At 41.4% G+C, this 17,729-nt stretch overlaps 1 protein-coding gene across 4 annotated transcripts in view; it reads right to left on the minus strand.

Annotated features, from left to right (window-relative positions):
- The window catches only part of ap1s2 (adaptor related protein complex 1 subunit sigma 2), a 42,807-nt gene extending 25,708 nt beyond the window's left edge, over positions 1-17,099 (minus strand). For all 4 annotated transcript variants that reach the window (XM_072584811.1, XM_072584812.1, XM_072584810.1 and 1 more), the window contains exons 1-4: positions 17,015-17,099; positions 12,108-12,286; positions 7,054-7,162; positions 4,691-4,828 (exon numbers count right to left, since the gene is read on the minus strand). In XM_072584811.1, coding sequence (XP_072440912.1) covers positions 4,691-4,828; positions 7,054-7,162; positions 12,108-12,286 — 426 coding nt within the window. In that variant the 5' untranslated portion in view covers positions 17,015-17,099. The remainder of the gene's footprint in view (positions 1-4,690; positions 4,829-7,053; positions 7,163-12,107; positions 12,287-17,014) is intronic.
- Between the last annotated feature and the right edge of the window lie 630 nt (positions 17,100-17,729).

Consider the following 17,729-nt stretch of genomic DNA (forward strand, 5'->3'; position numbering starts at 1 on the left):
CCCTCCAAACACTTCGTATTCATATACCCATCCTCTGTATGAAAAAACTGTCTCTTAGGTCCCTTTTACATCCTTCTCCTCTCACCCTAACGTTTTCTCTCTAGTTCTGGACTCCAACACTTCAGGGAAAAATACTTTGTTTATTTATCCTACCCATGTCCATGATTTTATAAACCTTGATAAGATCACCCCTCAGCCTCTGATACTCCAGGGAAAACAGCCCCAACCTATTCAGCCTCTCCCTGTATCTCAAATCGTCCAACCCTGGCAACATCCTTGTAAATCTTTTCTGAACCCTGTCAGGTTTCACAGCATCCTCCCCAGAGCAGAGGGACCAGGAATGAATGCAGTATTCCAAAAGTGGCCTAACCAACGAAATAAGCAGTACAACTGCAACATGACTTTCCAACTCCTAAACTCAATGTACTGACCAATAAAGGCAAGCATACCAAACACCTTCTTCACTATCCTATCTACCTGTGACTACTTTCAAGGAACTATGAAGCTGCACTCCAAGGTCTCTCCCTAGGACCTTCCCATTAAGTATACAAGTCCTGCTAAGATTTGCTTTTCCAAAATGCAGCTCCTCACATTTATTTAAATTAAACTCCATCTGCCACTCCTCAGCCCATTGGCCCATCTGATCAAGATCCCATTGTACTCTGAGGTAACCTTTGCTGTCCACTACACCTCCAATTGTGTGCCATCTGTGAACTTAGTAAGTATACCTCCTATGTTCTCATCCAAATCATTTATATAAATGATGAAAAGTAGTGGATCCAGCACCAATCCTTACGGCACTCCACTGGTCACAGGCCTCCAGTCTGAAGAGCAACCCTTCATCTTCTACATTCGAGCCAGTTCTACATCCAAATGGCTAGTTCTCCCTGTATTCCGTGAGATCTAACCTTGCTAACTAGTCTCCCATGGGGAACCCTGTCAAACGCCTTACTGAAGGTCATATAGGTCACATCCGTCATTCTGCCCTCATCAAGCCTCTTTGTTACTTCTTCAAAAAACCCAATCAAGTTTGTGAAGCATGATTTCCCACTCACAAAGCCATGTTGACTATTCCTAATCAGTCCTTGCCTTTCCAAATACATTTACATCCTGTCCCTCAGGATTCCCTCTAACAAACTACCCACAACTGATGTCAGGCTCACTCGTCTATTGCTCCCTGGCTTTTTCTTACCACCATTCTTAAACAGTGGCACCACGTTACCCAACCTCCAGTATTCCGGTACCTCACCTGTGATTATCGATGATACAAACATCTCAGCATGGGGCCTAGTAATCACTTCCCTAGCTTCCCACACAGAGTTCTAAGGTAAACTTGATTAGGTCCTGGGGATTCAGCCACCTTTATTCGTTTCAAGACATCCAGCTTCCTCCTCTGTAATACTGACATTTTGCAAGGTGGCACCAGCTAATTCCCAGTTATATCTTCCATATCCTTTTCCACAGTAAATACTGATGCAAAGTACTCGTTTAGTATCTCCCCCATTTTCTGCGGTTCCACACATAAGCTGCCTTTCTGATCTCTGAGGGGCCCCATTATCTTCCTTGTTACCCTTTTGTCCTCAGTGTATTTATAAAAACCCTTTGGATTCTCCTTAACCCTGTTTGCCAAAGCTATCTCATATCATTGACATATATTGATATCATGTCTTGCATGATCTCAGAACAACCCAAAGCATTAAATCCAATTAAGTATCATCCGAAATCAACGCCGGAAAGATCAGAGTCAATCTTATGCATGGAAAGCTCCCAGTGTGATGATGACCAGCTAATCCTTCTAGCTACATTGGTCAAGAGGTTGACACCTTGGATAATTCCTCTGCTCTTCTTCTAAGTTGTGCTATGGGGTGCTTTATGGATCGTTAAGGTCTTGGTTTAATACCGATCTGAAAAAAGTAGCACTTCCAACAGTACAGCATCGGTATCACATCAGAAATATAAGCCAAGATTTGTTGCTCAAGTCCCCCCTGTGAGAATAAGGTTTAGAAAGTGCATCACAGGCAGAGATAACAACATCGTTATTGTTACGTGTAAAGTTAATAAAGCCAAGTTAGCAGTTGTCTCAGGCACCAGCAAGAAGGTGCTGCAGTTATAAGGAACATCAACTTATCATGATAGCATGTGTGCTCAGAGAAAGTTGTGAATCCATGTCAACACTTGCCAACAGGAGTTCAGCTTAACAAGCTTCTTAGCAATTTCATTACCTTGATAATAGCTTGAAATATCTTGATGGCAGCTAGTAGCAAAATTTCCCATTTATGACTTCAAGAGATTGAGAATGTTACAAGAATGTTACATGCTTTGAAGCCAAATCAACAAATGGATAACAGTTTGTGTAATGTACTGGAACAGTACTCAATCATGGTTGTTTCCTGAAACCTTTGCCATGTTTTCTCTGGTGGGATAGTGGCATGTAATTAATTATCTTATTTGATTAACCACCTCCTAAGCAGCTCATTCCTTTGATAAAATTTTACAAACTACGCTCTTCAGATAATGCAAATAAAAGAATTTCTCTATCACCTTTTACATCCTCGGGACACTCTCGGACCCTAAATCATGTGCCAGCTAATTCATTTGATGTGTAGCCACTGATGTGATGTGGCCAAACAAAACAAACAGTCTTTAAGCACAACAGGATCCCACAAACAGCACCATGTGACACCAATGGATTTTTTTTTTAAATTGTAAAAGGAATAGGAGTTTAGGGCTAAAATGTGGCAAGCATGTCATGACTCCTCAGTTGTTATTTTGCACAGTGTCACAGGACAGGATCAGTAAGGATGAGGGACAAAGGGCAGATGGACAGTGAACAGGGTTACCTCAGATTACAACAGGATCTGGACCAGATGGGCCATTGGGCTGAGAAGTGGCAGATGGAGTTTAATTCAGACTTATACAATTAAAGGTAAGGTTGTAAGGAAGTGTTGCTGAACAGAGACCTTGGAGTGCAGGTTCGTAGCTCCTTGAAAGTAGAGTCACAGGTAGATAGGATAGTGAAGGAGGCGCCTGGTATGCTTTCCTTTATTGGTCAGAGTATTGAGTACAGGAGCTGGGAGATCATGTTGCGGCTGTACAGGACATTGGTTAGGCCACAGTGAAATATTGCGCGTAATTCTGGTCTCCTTCCTATCGGTAAGATGTTGTGAAACTTGAAAGGGTTCAGAAATGATTTACAAGGATGTTGCCAGGGTTGGAGGATTTGAGCTATAGGGAGAGGCTGAACAGGCTGGGGCTGTTTTCCCTGGAGCGTCGGAGGCTGAGGGGTGGACCTTATAGAGGTTTACAAAATTATGAAGGGCATGGATAGGTTAAATAGACAAAGTCTTTTCCCTGAGGTGGGGGGAGAACTAGAGGGCATAGGTTTAGGGTGAGAGGGGAAAGATATAAAAGAGACCTAAGGGGCAACTTTTTCATGCAGAGGGTGATACGTGTATGGAATGAGCTGCCAGAGGAAGTGGTGGAGGCTGGTACAATTGCAACATTTAAGAGGCATTTGGATGGGTATATGAATAGGAAGGGTTTGGAGGGATATAGGCCAGGTGCTGGCAGGTGGGACTAGATTGGGTTGGGCTATCTGGTCAGTATGGACAGGTTGGACCGAAGGGTCTGTTTCCATGCTGTCCATCTCTCTGACTCTATAATAACATCTGTGAAGCTTTGAACAAGTTGGACTTTACATAGGACAGAACCAAGGAAAAAATTAAACAGATTGGAGAGAAAAATGATCAAATCCAAAATAATTTATTAAGGCTTCAATGGTACTAAGGTAGACAAATTGTTGCAGAGATAGAACAAGTAATGACAGATGGAGTATAAAACTCAGGCGAGGCTGAAACAGGACAGGGAGGGGTTTAGAGAGATCAAATTCAAGCCAAGAAAGCAGACAGTGAGGAACGACAAGAGATTTTAATCGATTCATCTAACATTTCCATGCAAAGACCTCCAGTTAACAATTATGGTTTAGTGAGATACAGCAGTTCTGAAGAGTCTGTAATGCACTTTTCTGAAAAAAATACACAATAATAGTCAACCACCAGGTTCTCTCTGCTGCAGAAAACTCTATTAAGTTTTGCACCATATTGTACATGTGCCTTTATGTAATATACCTGAAAAACATCGCAGATATTAGTTATGCTTCTGGGATTCAGAAATAGAGCAGTAGAGAAGCACAAATGTGTAAAAGGGGATGGAAGTCATTTAAAACTTCTGTCAAACCTAAACGAGAAACCAAGCTCTTAAAACAAAGGATAACTTATGACAGAAGAGGGAGACAGTAGTACGATGTCGAACAAAGGATAAACTGGAGAATGTGCTTATAAAAGAAAGGATATATTTGAGAGATCATGGCTGCCTTAATGATCACATCTAGGCAAGTGTCAAGGAAAAAACCATATTGTGGCTTTAATCCAGAAAAACTATTTAAGAGACACACACACACACACACACACATATTTACATCAATGCAAGCAGTGTTAATACATTTCAGTTTTGGCAAGAGACATGCAATTGCAAAGTACACATGATGTATGACAAACACAAACTGAAGGAAATTCTAAGAGTCCAAATTTTGCAATCTAAGCCGTACTTCCCAGTTAAGATTGGTACAAGGAAAGTAGTTCCTTCTGGCACAACATAACATGCTCATGCAAGTACGCTTCTTAATTCATACCTCCTGCAGCAGATCAGCTTGTTCAATTGCTTTCAGCACATTCTTCTTTGAAGTCTCCTGCACCTCCCCTCCTAACAAGAACTCATCCAGGATAAAATAAGCCTTCTCAAAATTGAAGATAATGTCAAGTTCGCACACCTTCAAGAGAGGGGTTAAGAAAAACATGGTCATCACACTTGGTTTAGATCTTAAAAAATATCCACGGGGCAATACTTTATAACTTGAATAACTACAAGCTTCTCAGACATGTATCTACAGATTAGAATTTTATTTGGCACAAGATATGTACAATTTCAACCAACAGAAGTGAGCAGTTTCATGTCATTTGACTTCACAAACAGATGCTAAGTTTAGCAAGCGGAACTTGTATGTACAATGGATCACCATACAGCTGGTGCAATAAAATATACCATGTCAAGGAATTTCACAAGTTTAGAAATGTGTGTAGCATTAAGTAATTGTACAAGATGCTACACTGATAGGTTCCGGTCAACATTAGATACAAGAACAAGAGACCACAGGTGTTATAGGTTGCTATTTGATCCATCTCCCTTTTACCATTCCCAATACCATGCAACTTCAGATTCAATTACTGCAATAATTTGCATCTGTTCCAAATTAAAAGTTGAGTTGTTATACGGCAAGAATAATTGTAGTTTTTCATGTCATCTTGTAAAAAGTAAAAGGGTTTAAAGTCATGAAAGTCAATTTTACAGAATTTTGGTTTATGACTTTTTTCCCCCCAAATAGTTGTATCATGTGCTCAACATCACACAAAGGGACATAAGGATCAGATGCACAAGTAGCCCATCAGATGATTTCATCCTGATCTACAACTCAACAAGATCAGGGCTAAAATAAGATCAGCCTTAACTCTACCTACCTGCCCAAAATCTTCAACTCCCTCCTATATCAAAAGGATGACTTGAATATAGTTCAATGACCCAGCTGTGACTTTTAAAAAAATACACTTATCGGATAAGGATGTCGCTGGCGCTGCCCAACAAAGCCGTTAAGAATCAACCACATTACTGAGAGTCTGAAGTCACGTGCAGGCCAGACCAGGTAAGGATGGCAGTTTCCCTCTCTAAAGGACATTAGTGAATCAGATGTGCTTTTCTGATAATCGACAATAGATTCATGGGCAGCATTTGGCTCTTAATTCCAGATTTTCTTTTAACTGAATTTAAATTTCACCATCAGTAGTTGAACCCAGGTCCCCAGAACATTACCCGAGTTAACAAATTTTAGTAGATTAATTGTCCAGTGATACCATCACTAGACCATTGTCCCCCTGAGCATGACTGCTCCACATGGAAGAGAATTGGAGAGACCAATGGCTAACAGAGGACATTGTCAAATGGAAAACCATTTAGTTTGAAAACTGCTCCCCAGAGTTCTAAATTTCCCCAAAAGGAGAACACAATCTCTCAATACTATCCTGCAAAGCTCCCTCAGAATTGAGTAAGTTCACCTTTCATTCGTCTAAACTTGGAGTATCGGCCCAACCTGCTCATAAGACAAACCTCTTCATCTCAGGAATCGGATGAGTGAACCTTCTGTGACCTGCTTCTAATAAACATATATCCCATCTTTGCTTAAAGAAGTTAAGTTTACTATTCCAGAGATAGATTAATGAATGTACATAATTCAGGTGGTCAGGTCAAAACACAATAAATGCTTGAAATCATCCAGTTATAAGTTCTGAATGTTACCAAAAGAGATGTGAAAATTAAACCAGTCAGGTTTTCATCTCCTAGCTGCCATTGCCGACTGCTCATAGAATGTGCACGTGCAATCATTAGATCACACATTAATGGAGATTGACTGGACTGTCAGCATTGTGGACTCAGGCCCCAATGTGAGATAACATTAGCAAAGAGCAAGAATGACCAAATGACAAGGAACAGCTTTCATTGAGAATATAACAGAAGATAGTTTTCTGCCTGTATTTACTCAGAAGGATTTTGTTTTGGGAGTTCATAAATCAGCAAACTAAAAGAAAAAAAAACTCGCCAAGTTAAACAAAACAACAACACGATTCAACCTGCAAGAAATAAATTCACATAATTAAAATGGGCTGATCATTAGTCCATCCCAATTTGGATTAAGTTTGGTTTTGGCTCTAAAATTTTCTCTAAATAATATACCTTTTTGCATATTTGCAGATAATACAAATATAAACTGCATTTTAAAAAACTTACTTGCAAGGGAATAATCATTCAATTAAGTATGAAATGCAAAATACATGAACTCAATAATGTAGCTTTCAATCACACTTCCAATTTTAAGGTCAGCCCTTTTGCCAAATGCAAGAATTGGTATTATCTGAGCAATGAATTAAAGTTTCTTATTAAACTCACACTTCCAAAATACTTGTCTAGGAGTTCAACATAACGATGAATAATCTCAAGGGTTATGAGTTCATTGTCCTGGTCTTCAATAGCACAGCAGAAATAAAGACTTGCATACCTGCACAAACATAATGTTTCAGTGACATAAGTTATTAAAACCATGGAAATCTACCTAAAATATATTGTTCAGAGGACTAAAACAGCTTTAAAGAAAAAAATACAAATTTACACTCCTAAACGATAACCTCAAGATAAATGTTGAGTGTTGCTGAATTGAAGTAATGCATGCATCAGATATTAATATGGATTTTTAGATACTGAAATTAAATCACACTAATGAACAAATTAACACTAAACTCATAACTATTGGTAGGTGAAAGTGAGGACTGCAGATGCTGGACAGTCAGAGTCAAAATGTGTGATACTGGAAAAGCATAGCAGGTCAGGCAGCATCTGAGGAGTCAATGTTTCGGGCATAAGCTGATGAAGGGCTTATGCCCGAAACTTTGACTCCTCTACTTCTCGGAGGCTGCCCGGCCTTGCTGTGCTTTTCCAGCGCCACGCATTTCAACTCATAACTATTGTTGCTGATTCACCAACTACGTAAAAACAAAATCAGTTACATAACACATTTACTAAGCATTTTTGGAATATCTCAATAGCTTTATAAAAGCAGCATTTTTTGTGTAACAGGTGCCCATGTATTGTTTTGCTGCAAGTAAAGACAACTCCTCTATCAAGCAGCTTTGGTTTAGGTGTACTATAACACCATCCAAAATATAGAGCTACAAATTACCCAGAAATTACAGAGCAATGTCAGGGCTGAAAGAATATACAATGAAACCTGCTGTAACGGCAAAATAAAAGTGATCTTATGAAGGCACATTATATTCTTGCTAAAAGCTGGATGAATAAAGCAGCACAGAATGAAAAATACAAGCTTAAAACTAATAAAGATTTGTCAATACAATCTCCAAGCCATCCTTCATCTTTTGTACATTTTATTCATTTAATTTTGTACACTATATCTTAAGAAATGGGCCATCACTGCTTCAGGGTAAGGTAACAAGGAGCAGAATGAACATCAGGGGTCCTGCAACAATTTATTAAAAAAAGACTAAATGAACACATCTTCATGGTTACGACTGCAGATTAAAAAAGTACTGACACACACAATGACTCAGTTCACAAGTGGCTAAAATATTCTTTTGATTTTATTAGATCATTGACAGTGATCAAAGGGACATCAAAATGCAAGTAAATCTCACTTCCTGCAAACAATATAGCTGCTATACACTCTCCACATGAACAAATGGAGACACGATAGAATAAGCAACACACATTCAAGATATTTGGTCTAGCCGGTCCACATCATTGTTTATTCTCCACTTATGTCCCCTCTCAAACTACCATATCTAACTTTACTAGCAAAAAACCTCTCTCTCTCTCTCTCTCTCTCTCTCTCTCAGACATACACAAACACTCATTAAATACATTGATTGGAGATTCCATACAGTGTGAAAACAGGCCCTTCTGCCCAACAAGTTCACACCGACCCTCTGAAGAGTAACCCACTTGGACTTATTTCCCTATATTTACCCCTGACTAATGCACCTAACACTATGGGCAATTTTGCATGGCCAATTCACTTGACCTGCACATCTTTTGGATTTTGGGAGGAAACCGGAGCACCTGGAGGAAACCCATGCAGACACAGGGAGAATGTGCAAACTCCACTCAGACAGTCACCCGAGGTGGGAATCAAACACAGCTCGCTGGCACTGAGGCAGCAGTGCTAACCACCGAGCCACCGCACTGCCCCAAATACTATTAATTTCAAAAACATTTCTTTGGTAGTAATATGCACATTCTTGGACAAAGATTCTTCTCTGTATCTTGTTCCATTGTTTTATTATCTTATATATGTGACATATAGATTGAGTCTCACCCACAAGTGAAAATCCATTGTCTAATCTATTAAAAATCTTCATGATTCTCATGAACTGTATTAAACCATCTGCAAACTTCTGGTTTTGAAATTGACAAGAGGGGGAAAGCATCAAGGAAAGAAAACCATCAATTCACTCCCTTCTGCTGACAACCCTCTCCCTACCCAGCAACACTCCCCTCCATCCCCCACACCATTATGCTGACATATAAGAATATAAGTGAAATTAAGCAAGTTCAACAAAGGAATACTTTGCACTGAGGAAGTGATGCAGTATCTCATTAAAAGTATGGTAAAATCACTGTATCAGACCATAGGATTGCTCTTTTATTAGAAAGACAATTGGTGGTGATTAAACCAGAGAGTTATGGACCTATTCCAGTACTTTCAGATAAGGGATTATATACAGAGAAAGACCACGCTCCTGGCCCAGCCTTACAAGTCAGATGTGAAGAAGAGTGCTCCGGTACACAGACACTCTTTCAATTAGTAGTTGCATCATTTACAGAAAGGGTGTACCTTAGGAGATGTGGAGAGACTCTGTAGGACTTGGAATTGGGATATTTATAAGAAACATGACAAGATATGTGAGAAAATGTAAAGAAAATCTCAATATATAGCAAGGTGCAGGCTATGCAGTTGAAGATTTTACACAGGGCTCATATGGCACCAGAGGAGCGTCTCCAGATTGTCCCAAATGTAAAATAAGTATAGGCACTCTTAAACGCTTCTTTTAGTCATGTTGCAAGATCCGGAGATACTGGAGTGCTACAGTAAGGTAGCCAAAGGAAATCCTGGGAATTGAAGTTGAAGTGGACCCAGTATTTCTTCTTCTGGGGTTGCCAAATTTGCCCTCTCTGGGGGAACATGAGAAGAGACTGTAACATTCTAACCCACTGTGCGAGGAAGAACATTTTAATGAACTGAACGTTGGAAAAACTCCAGGCCTTATGGGGTGGCACAGGCTAGTGATAGAGCATCTCCTTACAAGATCACCTTACAAGTATGGTGCACCACAAAACGGAGCAGTTTTATAAGACGTGGTGACCCATTCTAAATTATATTGATGTAGACATATCAGCAATATTAATTAGGGCCATGATAGAGCCGTGTGAATCAGTTTGGCTGCCTGGGGGGCCTGGGGAGGGGAAAGTTGGGGGGAGAAACAAATACGGGTACAATGACTGGTGTTCCCGGTGTGGAAGCTTAAGTGGAGGTGTGGTGATTGAAATATAATAAAGTAATGTGATATAATTCTATTTAAGTTAATTTGAATTCAGTTTAATTTAATTTTTATTTGATTGCAGTTTAGTTTAAGTAGATACATTTGTTCTGGTAGAATAGTAGGTAGTTTATTATTAATAGTATTATGATATGATATCGTTGTACTACCTCTATCTTTCTGTATTTTGGTACTTTTTTTATATATAGTTGCTTTGTAAAAGATTTGAAAATTTTTTAAATAAAAATATTTATTAAAAAACCAGAGGGTCATCATGCCTCAGGTGAGTTCGTATGTTCATAGGTTCATAAGATATAGGAGCAGAATTAGGCCATTCAGCCCATCAAGTCTGTTCTACCATTTGATCATGGCTGATATGCACCTTACCCCCATTTTCCTGCTCTCTCCCCATAACTCTTCAACCCCGTACCAATAAAAATCTGTCTGATTCCTCCTTAAATATTCTCATTGTCCCAGCACTTGAGGGGAGCAAATTCTACAGATTCACAATCCTTTGGGAGAAATGAGTTTCCCCTCAACTCTGTTTTAAATGTGCTCCCCCTTATCCTAAGACTATGACCTCTCGTCCTAGAATGCCCCACAAGAGGAAGCATCCGCTCCACATTTATTTTATCCATACCTTTTATCATCTTGAATACCTCAATTTGATCTCCTATCATTCTCCTAAATTCCAGAGTGTATAAGCCTTAATTGTTCAATCTCTTTTCATACAGTAAACCCCTCAACTCTGAGATCAATCTCGTGAAGCTCCCCTGAACCGCCTCCAATGCAACTACATCATTCCTCAAATAAGGGGACCAAAAACTGTGCACAAGACTCCAGGTGCAGTCTCACCAATGCCTTGTATAGTTGCAACAATATTTCCTTACCTTTATAATCTATTCCTTTAGCTATAAAAGCCAATATTCCATTCACTTTCTTTATTATCTGTGAGCTAGTTTTCTGCAAGTCATGAACAAGGACAAACAGATCCCTCTGCACCAGAGCACCTCAAAGTCTCTCCCTATTTAGGCTATAGGTCACCCTCACATTTTTCAGACAAAATGCATGCCTTCATGCTTATCCACATTAAACTCCATCTGCCACATTTTGGCCCACTCTCCTAACCTAATCTTATCAGGTTCTTATTTCCTTATTGCAATTTACCAACCCGCCTATTTTTGTGTCCTCTACAAATTTGGCTGTCAAGCCTTCTATCCTTGGATCCAAGTTGTTAATGCAGAATGTAAATAGCTGGGGTCCAACGACCTAACCCTGTGGCATCCCACTGGTTATGTTGTGCCATTCAGAAAATAAAACATTTATCTGGATTCTCTGTCTTCTGTCCACCACCCATCCAAGCTAATAAATTACCCAACCTTGTGAATTAACCTTTTCTGCAGCATCTTATTATATGCCTTCCAGAAGTCCAGATATATTACATTGACGGAAACCCTATTATCCACTTTGTTTGTTACATCTTCGAAGAACTCTCGCAAATTAGTCAAATATGATTTGCCCTTCATAAAACCTTGCTGACTCTGACAGATATCGTTCTGACTTTCCAACTGTCCTGATGTTGCTTCCTTGATAATTGAATCTAATACTTTCCCAACAACAGATGTTAATCAAACTGGTCTGTAATTTCCTACATATTGTCTCGCTCCCTTTTTGATTAAGTGGGGTTACATTAGCATTTTTCCAATCCACTCGAACCTCTTCCATGTCCCGTGAGGGGAGAGGCTCAGAAGAAGAATCCTTCACACAAACTTCTGTCAGTCCAAGATCCACACTGTTGGTGTCTCTCTGTATTGCAAACCAACCCCCAGCAACTCATTAATTTGATAATGGACTATGCAATCCAGGGATAAAAGTTAATGCCTGAATGCCAACCTTTTATATACAATCTTCAGGTCTCTCCACTCCAGAAAGCTGCACATCTTAGGTTTGCGAGCCAGGACAGTCTGGACAAGCTCTCTTGTAATTTTTTTCTTCTCTTTGTCTGAGAGGGGGACATACCATTTTTGCAATCGAAGTTTCCCCTGACGACTAAAAAGCAGCATAAACTGCATCTGTTAGAAGAAAGGTGAAGCGTTAGCAGATAGCATTGCTTTGATTTTTTTCCACTCTATCATTAGTAATATTGAGTGCACAGAAGGGAAACAAATCAGTAGGCCAAGTCTCATGTTTTGACCCATGTGAACCACTTTCTACTTTACATCCTTAGATTCCTTGCTCTCTTAGGTTTACATGGCTTACTCTTACAAGGCATCTATCCCATTTGCTACAGCAGTCTACATTTTTATATTTAGCGATTTTTGAGAAGATTTGGCTATTTGTAGCTCAGGTTGATGCTAAGTATGTAAGTTAGCTGAGCTGGAAGATTTGTTTTCAGATATTTCATCACCATACGAAGTAACATCATCAGCGAGAGTCTCTGGTGAAGTGCTGGTGGTATGTCCACCTCTCTAGATCTTGGTTTCTTAAGGTGGGTAATGTCATTTCTGGTTCATTTTTTTCAAGGGAAGATAGATAGGGTCTAAATCGATGTACTTACTGATGGAGTTCTAGTTAGAATGCCATGCGTCTAAGCAACATGATGGCAACTCGTACCTTTTGGTGTGGTGGGGTAAATACTAGCCAGTACTCACCTGATCTTCAAAATAGTGGCACGGGATCTCTAATGCATACCCAAGAGGTCAAATGGGACATTTGAACTTGTGGCCTTCTGATTCAGAACCAGCGGATTGTCACTCAGCTCTGGCTGACACTGGAGCTTAACAAATCTAAATTTTTGTGCAATGCTCCAGTTTATGCACTTGCTGCTACAAAAAAAATTAACCATTTGCAACTATCTGGCCTGCTGCACGTCAGACTAATGACTAAGATTTTCTTGCGACACAGTGTCCCTATCCACAGGCAAGACGTTCCGGTTCATGTTCCGCCTGTCATGGAGGTCTGAGAAGGTTACTTAAAACTAATTTTAGAATGTACCTACTGGAGAAGGTACAGAACTTGACCTACTCTTGGGAAATAAGGCAGGGCAGGTGACTGAGGTGTCAGTGGGGGAGCACTTTGGGGCCAGCAACCATAATTCTATTAGATTTAAAATAGTGATGGAAAAGGATAGACCAGATCTAAAAGTTGAGGTTCTAAATTGAAGGCCAATTTTGACGGTATTAGGCAGGAACTTTCAAAAGCTGATTAGGGGCAGATGTTTGTAGGTAAAGGGACGGCTGGAAAATGGGAAGCCTTCAGAAATGAGATAACGAGAATCCAGCGAAAGTATATTCCTGTCAGGGTGAAAGGAAAGGCTAGTAGGTATAGGGAATGTTAGATGACTAAAGAAATTGAGGATTTGGTTAAGAAAAAGAAGGAACCATATGTAAGGTATGGACAGGATAGATCGCGTGAATCCTTAGAAGAGTATAAAGGCAGTAGGAGTATACTTAAGAGGGAAATCAGGAGGGCAAAAAGGGGACCTGAGATAGCTTTGGCAAATAGAATGAAGGAGAATTCAAAGGGTTTTTACAAATAATTAAGGACAAAAGGGTAACTAGGGAGAGAATAGGGCCCCTCAAAAATCAGCAAGGTGGCCTTTGTGTGGAGCCGCAGAAAATGGGGGAGATACTAAATGAGTATTTTGCATCAGTATTTACTGTGGGAAAAGACATGGAAGATATAGAATGTAGGGAAATAGATGGTGACATCTTGAAAAATGTCCATATTACAGAGGATGTTATAAATTCTGTGTTACGATCGAGCCCTCCACAATCACCTGATGAAGGAGCGTCGTCTGAAAGCTAGTGTGCTTCCAATTAAACCTGTTGGACTATAACCTGGTGTTGTGTGATTTTTAACTTTGTACACCCCAGTCCAACACCAGCATCTCCGAATCATATTACAGAGGAGGAAGTGCTGGATGTCTTGAAATGCGTAGAGGTGGATAAATCCCCAGGACCTGATCAGGTGTATCCTAGAACTCTTTGGGAAGCAAGAGAATTGATTGCTGGGCCTCTTGCTGAGACATTTGTATCATCAATAGTCACAGGTGAGGTGCCGGAAGACTGGAGGATGGCTAACGTGGTGCCACTGTTCAAGAAAAGTGGTTAGGAAAAGCCAGGGAACTACAGACCAGTGAGCCTGACGTCAGTGGTGGGCAAGTTGTTGGAGGGAATCCTGAGCAGCCGGATGTACATATATTCAGAAAGGCAAGAACTGATTAGGGATAGTCAACATGGCTTTGTGCATGGGAAATCATGCCTCACGAACTTGATTGAGTTTTTTGAAGAAGTAACAAAGAGGATTGATGAGGGCAAAGCGGTAGATGTGATCTATATGGACTTCAGTAAGGTGTTCGATGAGGTTCGCCATGGGAGACTGGTTAGCAAGGTTAGATCTCACAGAATACAGGGAGAACTCACCATTTGAATACAGAACTGGCTCAAAGGTAGAAGACAGAGGGTGGTGGTGGAGGGTTGTTTTTCAGACTGGAGGCCTGTGACCAGTGGAGTGCCACAAGGATCGGTGCTGGGTCCACTACTTTTCGTCAATTACATAAATGATTTGTATGAGAGCATAAGCAGTATAGTTAGTAAGTTTGCAGATGACACCAAAATTGGAGGTGTAGTGGACAGCGAAGAAGGTTACCTCAGATTACAACAGGATCTTGATCAGATGGGCCAATGGGCTGAGAAGTGGCAGATGGAGTTTAATTCAGATAAATGCGAGGTCCTGCATTTTTAGAAAGCAAATCTTAGCAGGACTTATTCACTTCATGGTAAGGTCCTAGGGAGTGTTGCTGAATAAAGAGACCTTGGAGTGCAGGTTCATAGCTCCTTGAAAGTGGAGTCACAGGTAGATTGGATCATGAAAAAGGCATTTGGTATGCTTTCATTTATCAGTCAGAGCACTGAGTACAGGAGTTGGGAGGTCATGATGCGGCTGTACAGGACATTGGTTAGACCACTGTTGAAATATTGCGTGCAATTGTGGTCTCCTTCCTATCAGAAAGATGTGAAAGTTGAAAGGGTTCAGAAAAAATTTACAAGGATGTTGCCAGGGTTGGAGGATTTGGAGGTTGAATAGGCTGTTTTCCCTGGAGCGTCAGAGGCTGAGGGGTGACCTTATAGAGGTTTACAAAATCATGAGGGGCTTGGATAGGATAAATAGATAAAGTTTTTTCCATAGTGTGGGGGAGTCCAGAACTAGAGGGCATTGGTTTAGGGTGAGAGAGGAAAGATATTAAAAAAGACTGAAGAGGAAACTTTTTCACGCAGTATGAAATGAGCTGCCAGAGGAAGTGGTGGAGGGTATATGAACAGGAAGGGTTTAGAAGGATATTGACCAAGTGCCAGAAGGTGGGACTAGATTGGGTTAAGATATCTGGTCGGCATGGATGGGTTGGACTGAAGGGTCTGTTTCCGTGCTGTACATCTTTTGGACTTTATAACTGCATTTTCTTACGTGAAATACCAAGAACCACTTAATGGCTAGATGAGATCTTATTCCTAGGTTTGAGATCCTGGTTCCAGTCAATTGAGCAGGCACACAGGAGATGATGACACATTTCATCACCGAATCCCTTCCACAAAGAGGTTCCCAGAATATGGCAAATGTCCCTTTTCCAGCATCTCACCTTAATGATGTCCAAAGCCATTAATGCACACTGTCAACATGAACTATTTTGCAAATTCAAGATTATTTCTTAATCTTGCCTAACTGAAAAGGAATTCACTTCCTAAAACAGTAAGCTTTAGTTCTGGAATTAAACGCTGAATGATTCATCCATAAAACCAAACTTTTTAAATAAATCAACCCAAACTTTAAATAAATCAAAGAAACAGTACTGTAAGCAAGTGCCAATATTTAATTTAACCTAGATCTGGTGACATGCTCAATTTTTTAAAAAATCCTCCGTATTGCTGTTTTGAATGACCTCTGGCTCAATCAGGTCATAGATTTCTACCCATTTAGTGGCAAAACAATTATTACAATTGGCCAACAAAACTTTTGCAAGTCTGGCAGTCGTACGAACTGGTCACAAGCTTCGAGCAAAACAGAAAAGTTGGAAAACAAACTGCTGAGGATGATGAATCAATTTAAATTTATCGACTTTCTGAATTCAAAGCACCTGCCAAGCGTTATAATGTCAGTTTTAAAATTTTCAAGACCGAATGCAGGGAGAGAGGAGGAGAGAGGGGGATTGGGCAGGGAATCTCAGAATCCCCATTTGGCCCATCGAGTGTGCTCCCAACCCTGTAAAGGGCATCCCAACCAGGCCTAGACCCTCATTCTAAACCCCCGTACATCTGCATGCACATCCCTGGACACTGCAAGGCAATATAGAAGGGCCAATCCACCTAACCCGCACATCTTTCGACTGGGATGTTGGAGGGGGTTTGCTGTGGGGGGGGATGTAGGAGTAGCAGGAGTGATAGGAATGAGTGGGAATACAGCGGGGGGTGGAAGACAAGGATGAGGGGGGAATCAGGGGAACAGGGATGAGGCGGAGTGACTCGGTGGGCATGATGTGGGGTTTGGAGGCTGTGACGGGAGGGAGGGAGGGGGGGGGGTGCTGGGCAATGATGCTCGCTCTCTCTCGGTCAGGCCTCGGCTCCCCGGGCTCCAGATGTTTCGCACCCACCGTCCAACAACAGCCTGGGCCCCGAGACCGCAGCATGCCCACAGAGACCGGGAAACAACACTACCCTCGCCATGCCGGTTTCCCGGTTTCCCGGCTCCCCAATCCCCCCCACTTCCTCCCTTGCCGGTTTCCCGGCTTCACCTCCGCCCCTTACCTTTCCTCTCTCCGGCCGTTACCGCCCGGCACCCGCTCTCCGCTCGCGCTCCGCCCACTGCATGAGACCCGCCTCAAGCACCGCCTCCTCGCTCGTCATTGGAACGGGGCGGAGGGTTGCGCAAAACCCTGCGTTGTGACTGGCTGCGCTGTACGTCAATCAGCGCACGTGACACTGATGTTCGTTATTATTGGACGCCTTCCACGTCCATCTCCTACCGTCCCTGGTTCCTAACACATCGATTGGCTGCGATCACGAGCAGTGATTGGCTAAGCGGGTGTCCATCAGCCGCTGGTTCTGCCCTAGCAGGAGGGAGTGGTGAGTTCACGTCGTGTGGGCTGTAGAAACCACGAGCAAAACCCTCAGCTTTCTCAGTCACTTCTCCAATCCCTCAGCAAACGCTCCACTCCCCAAGAAAACCCTTCATTCTTGTTCTGTAAAACTATCCATCATTCGACAAAACGCACACTCCAGGTAAAAACAAGGACTGCAAATACTGGAAACCAGAGTCTAAAACGCACACTCCCTCAACAAAAACTCCACTTAACTCAGCAAAACCTCAACTCACTCAGCAAATCCCTTGCTCACTGTGCAAATTCTCCATCCCCACATCAGAAATTTTCAGCTATTACAAGGGGGCATAGCTTTAAATTAAGGGGGTGTAGATATAGGACTGATGTTAGGGGTAGGTTCTTCACTCAGCGAGTCGTAAGTT

The sequence above is a fragment of the Chiloscyllium punctatum genome, chromosome 15, assembly GCF_047496795.1.
Source record: "Chiloscyllium punctatum isolate Juve2018m chromosome 15, sChiPun1.3, whole genome shotgun sequence".
In the NCBI taxonomy this organism is placed as follows: domain Eukaryota; kingdom Metazoa; phylum Chordata; class Chondrichthyes; order Orectolobiformes; family Hemiscylliidae; genus Chiloscyllium; species Chiloscyllium punctatum.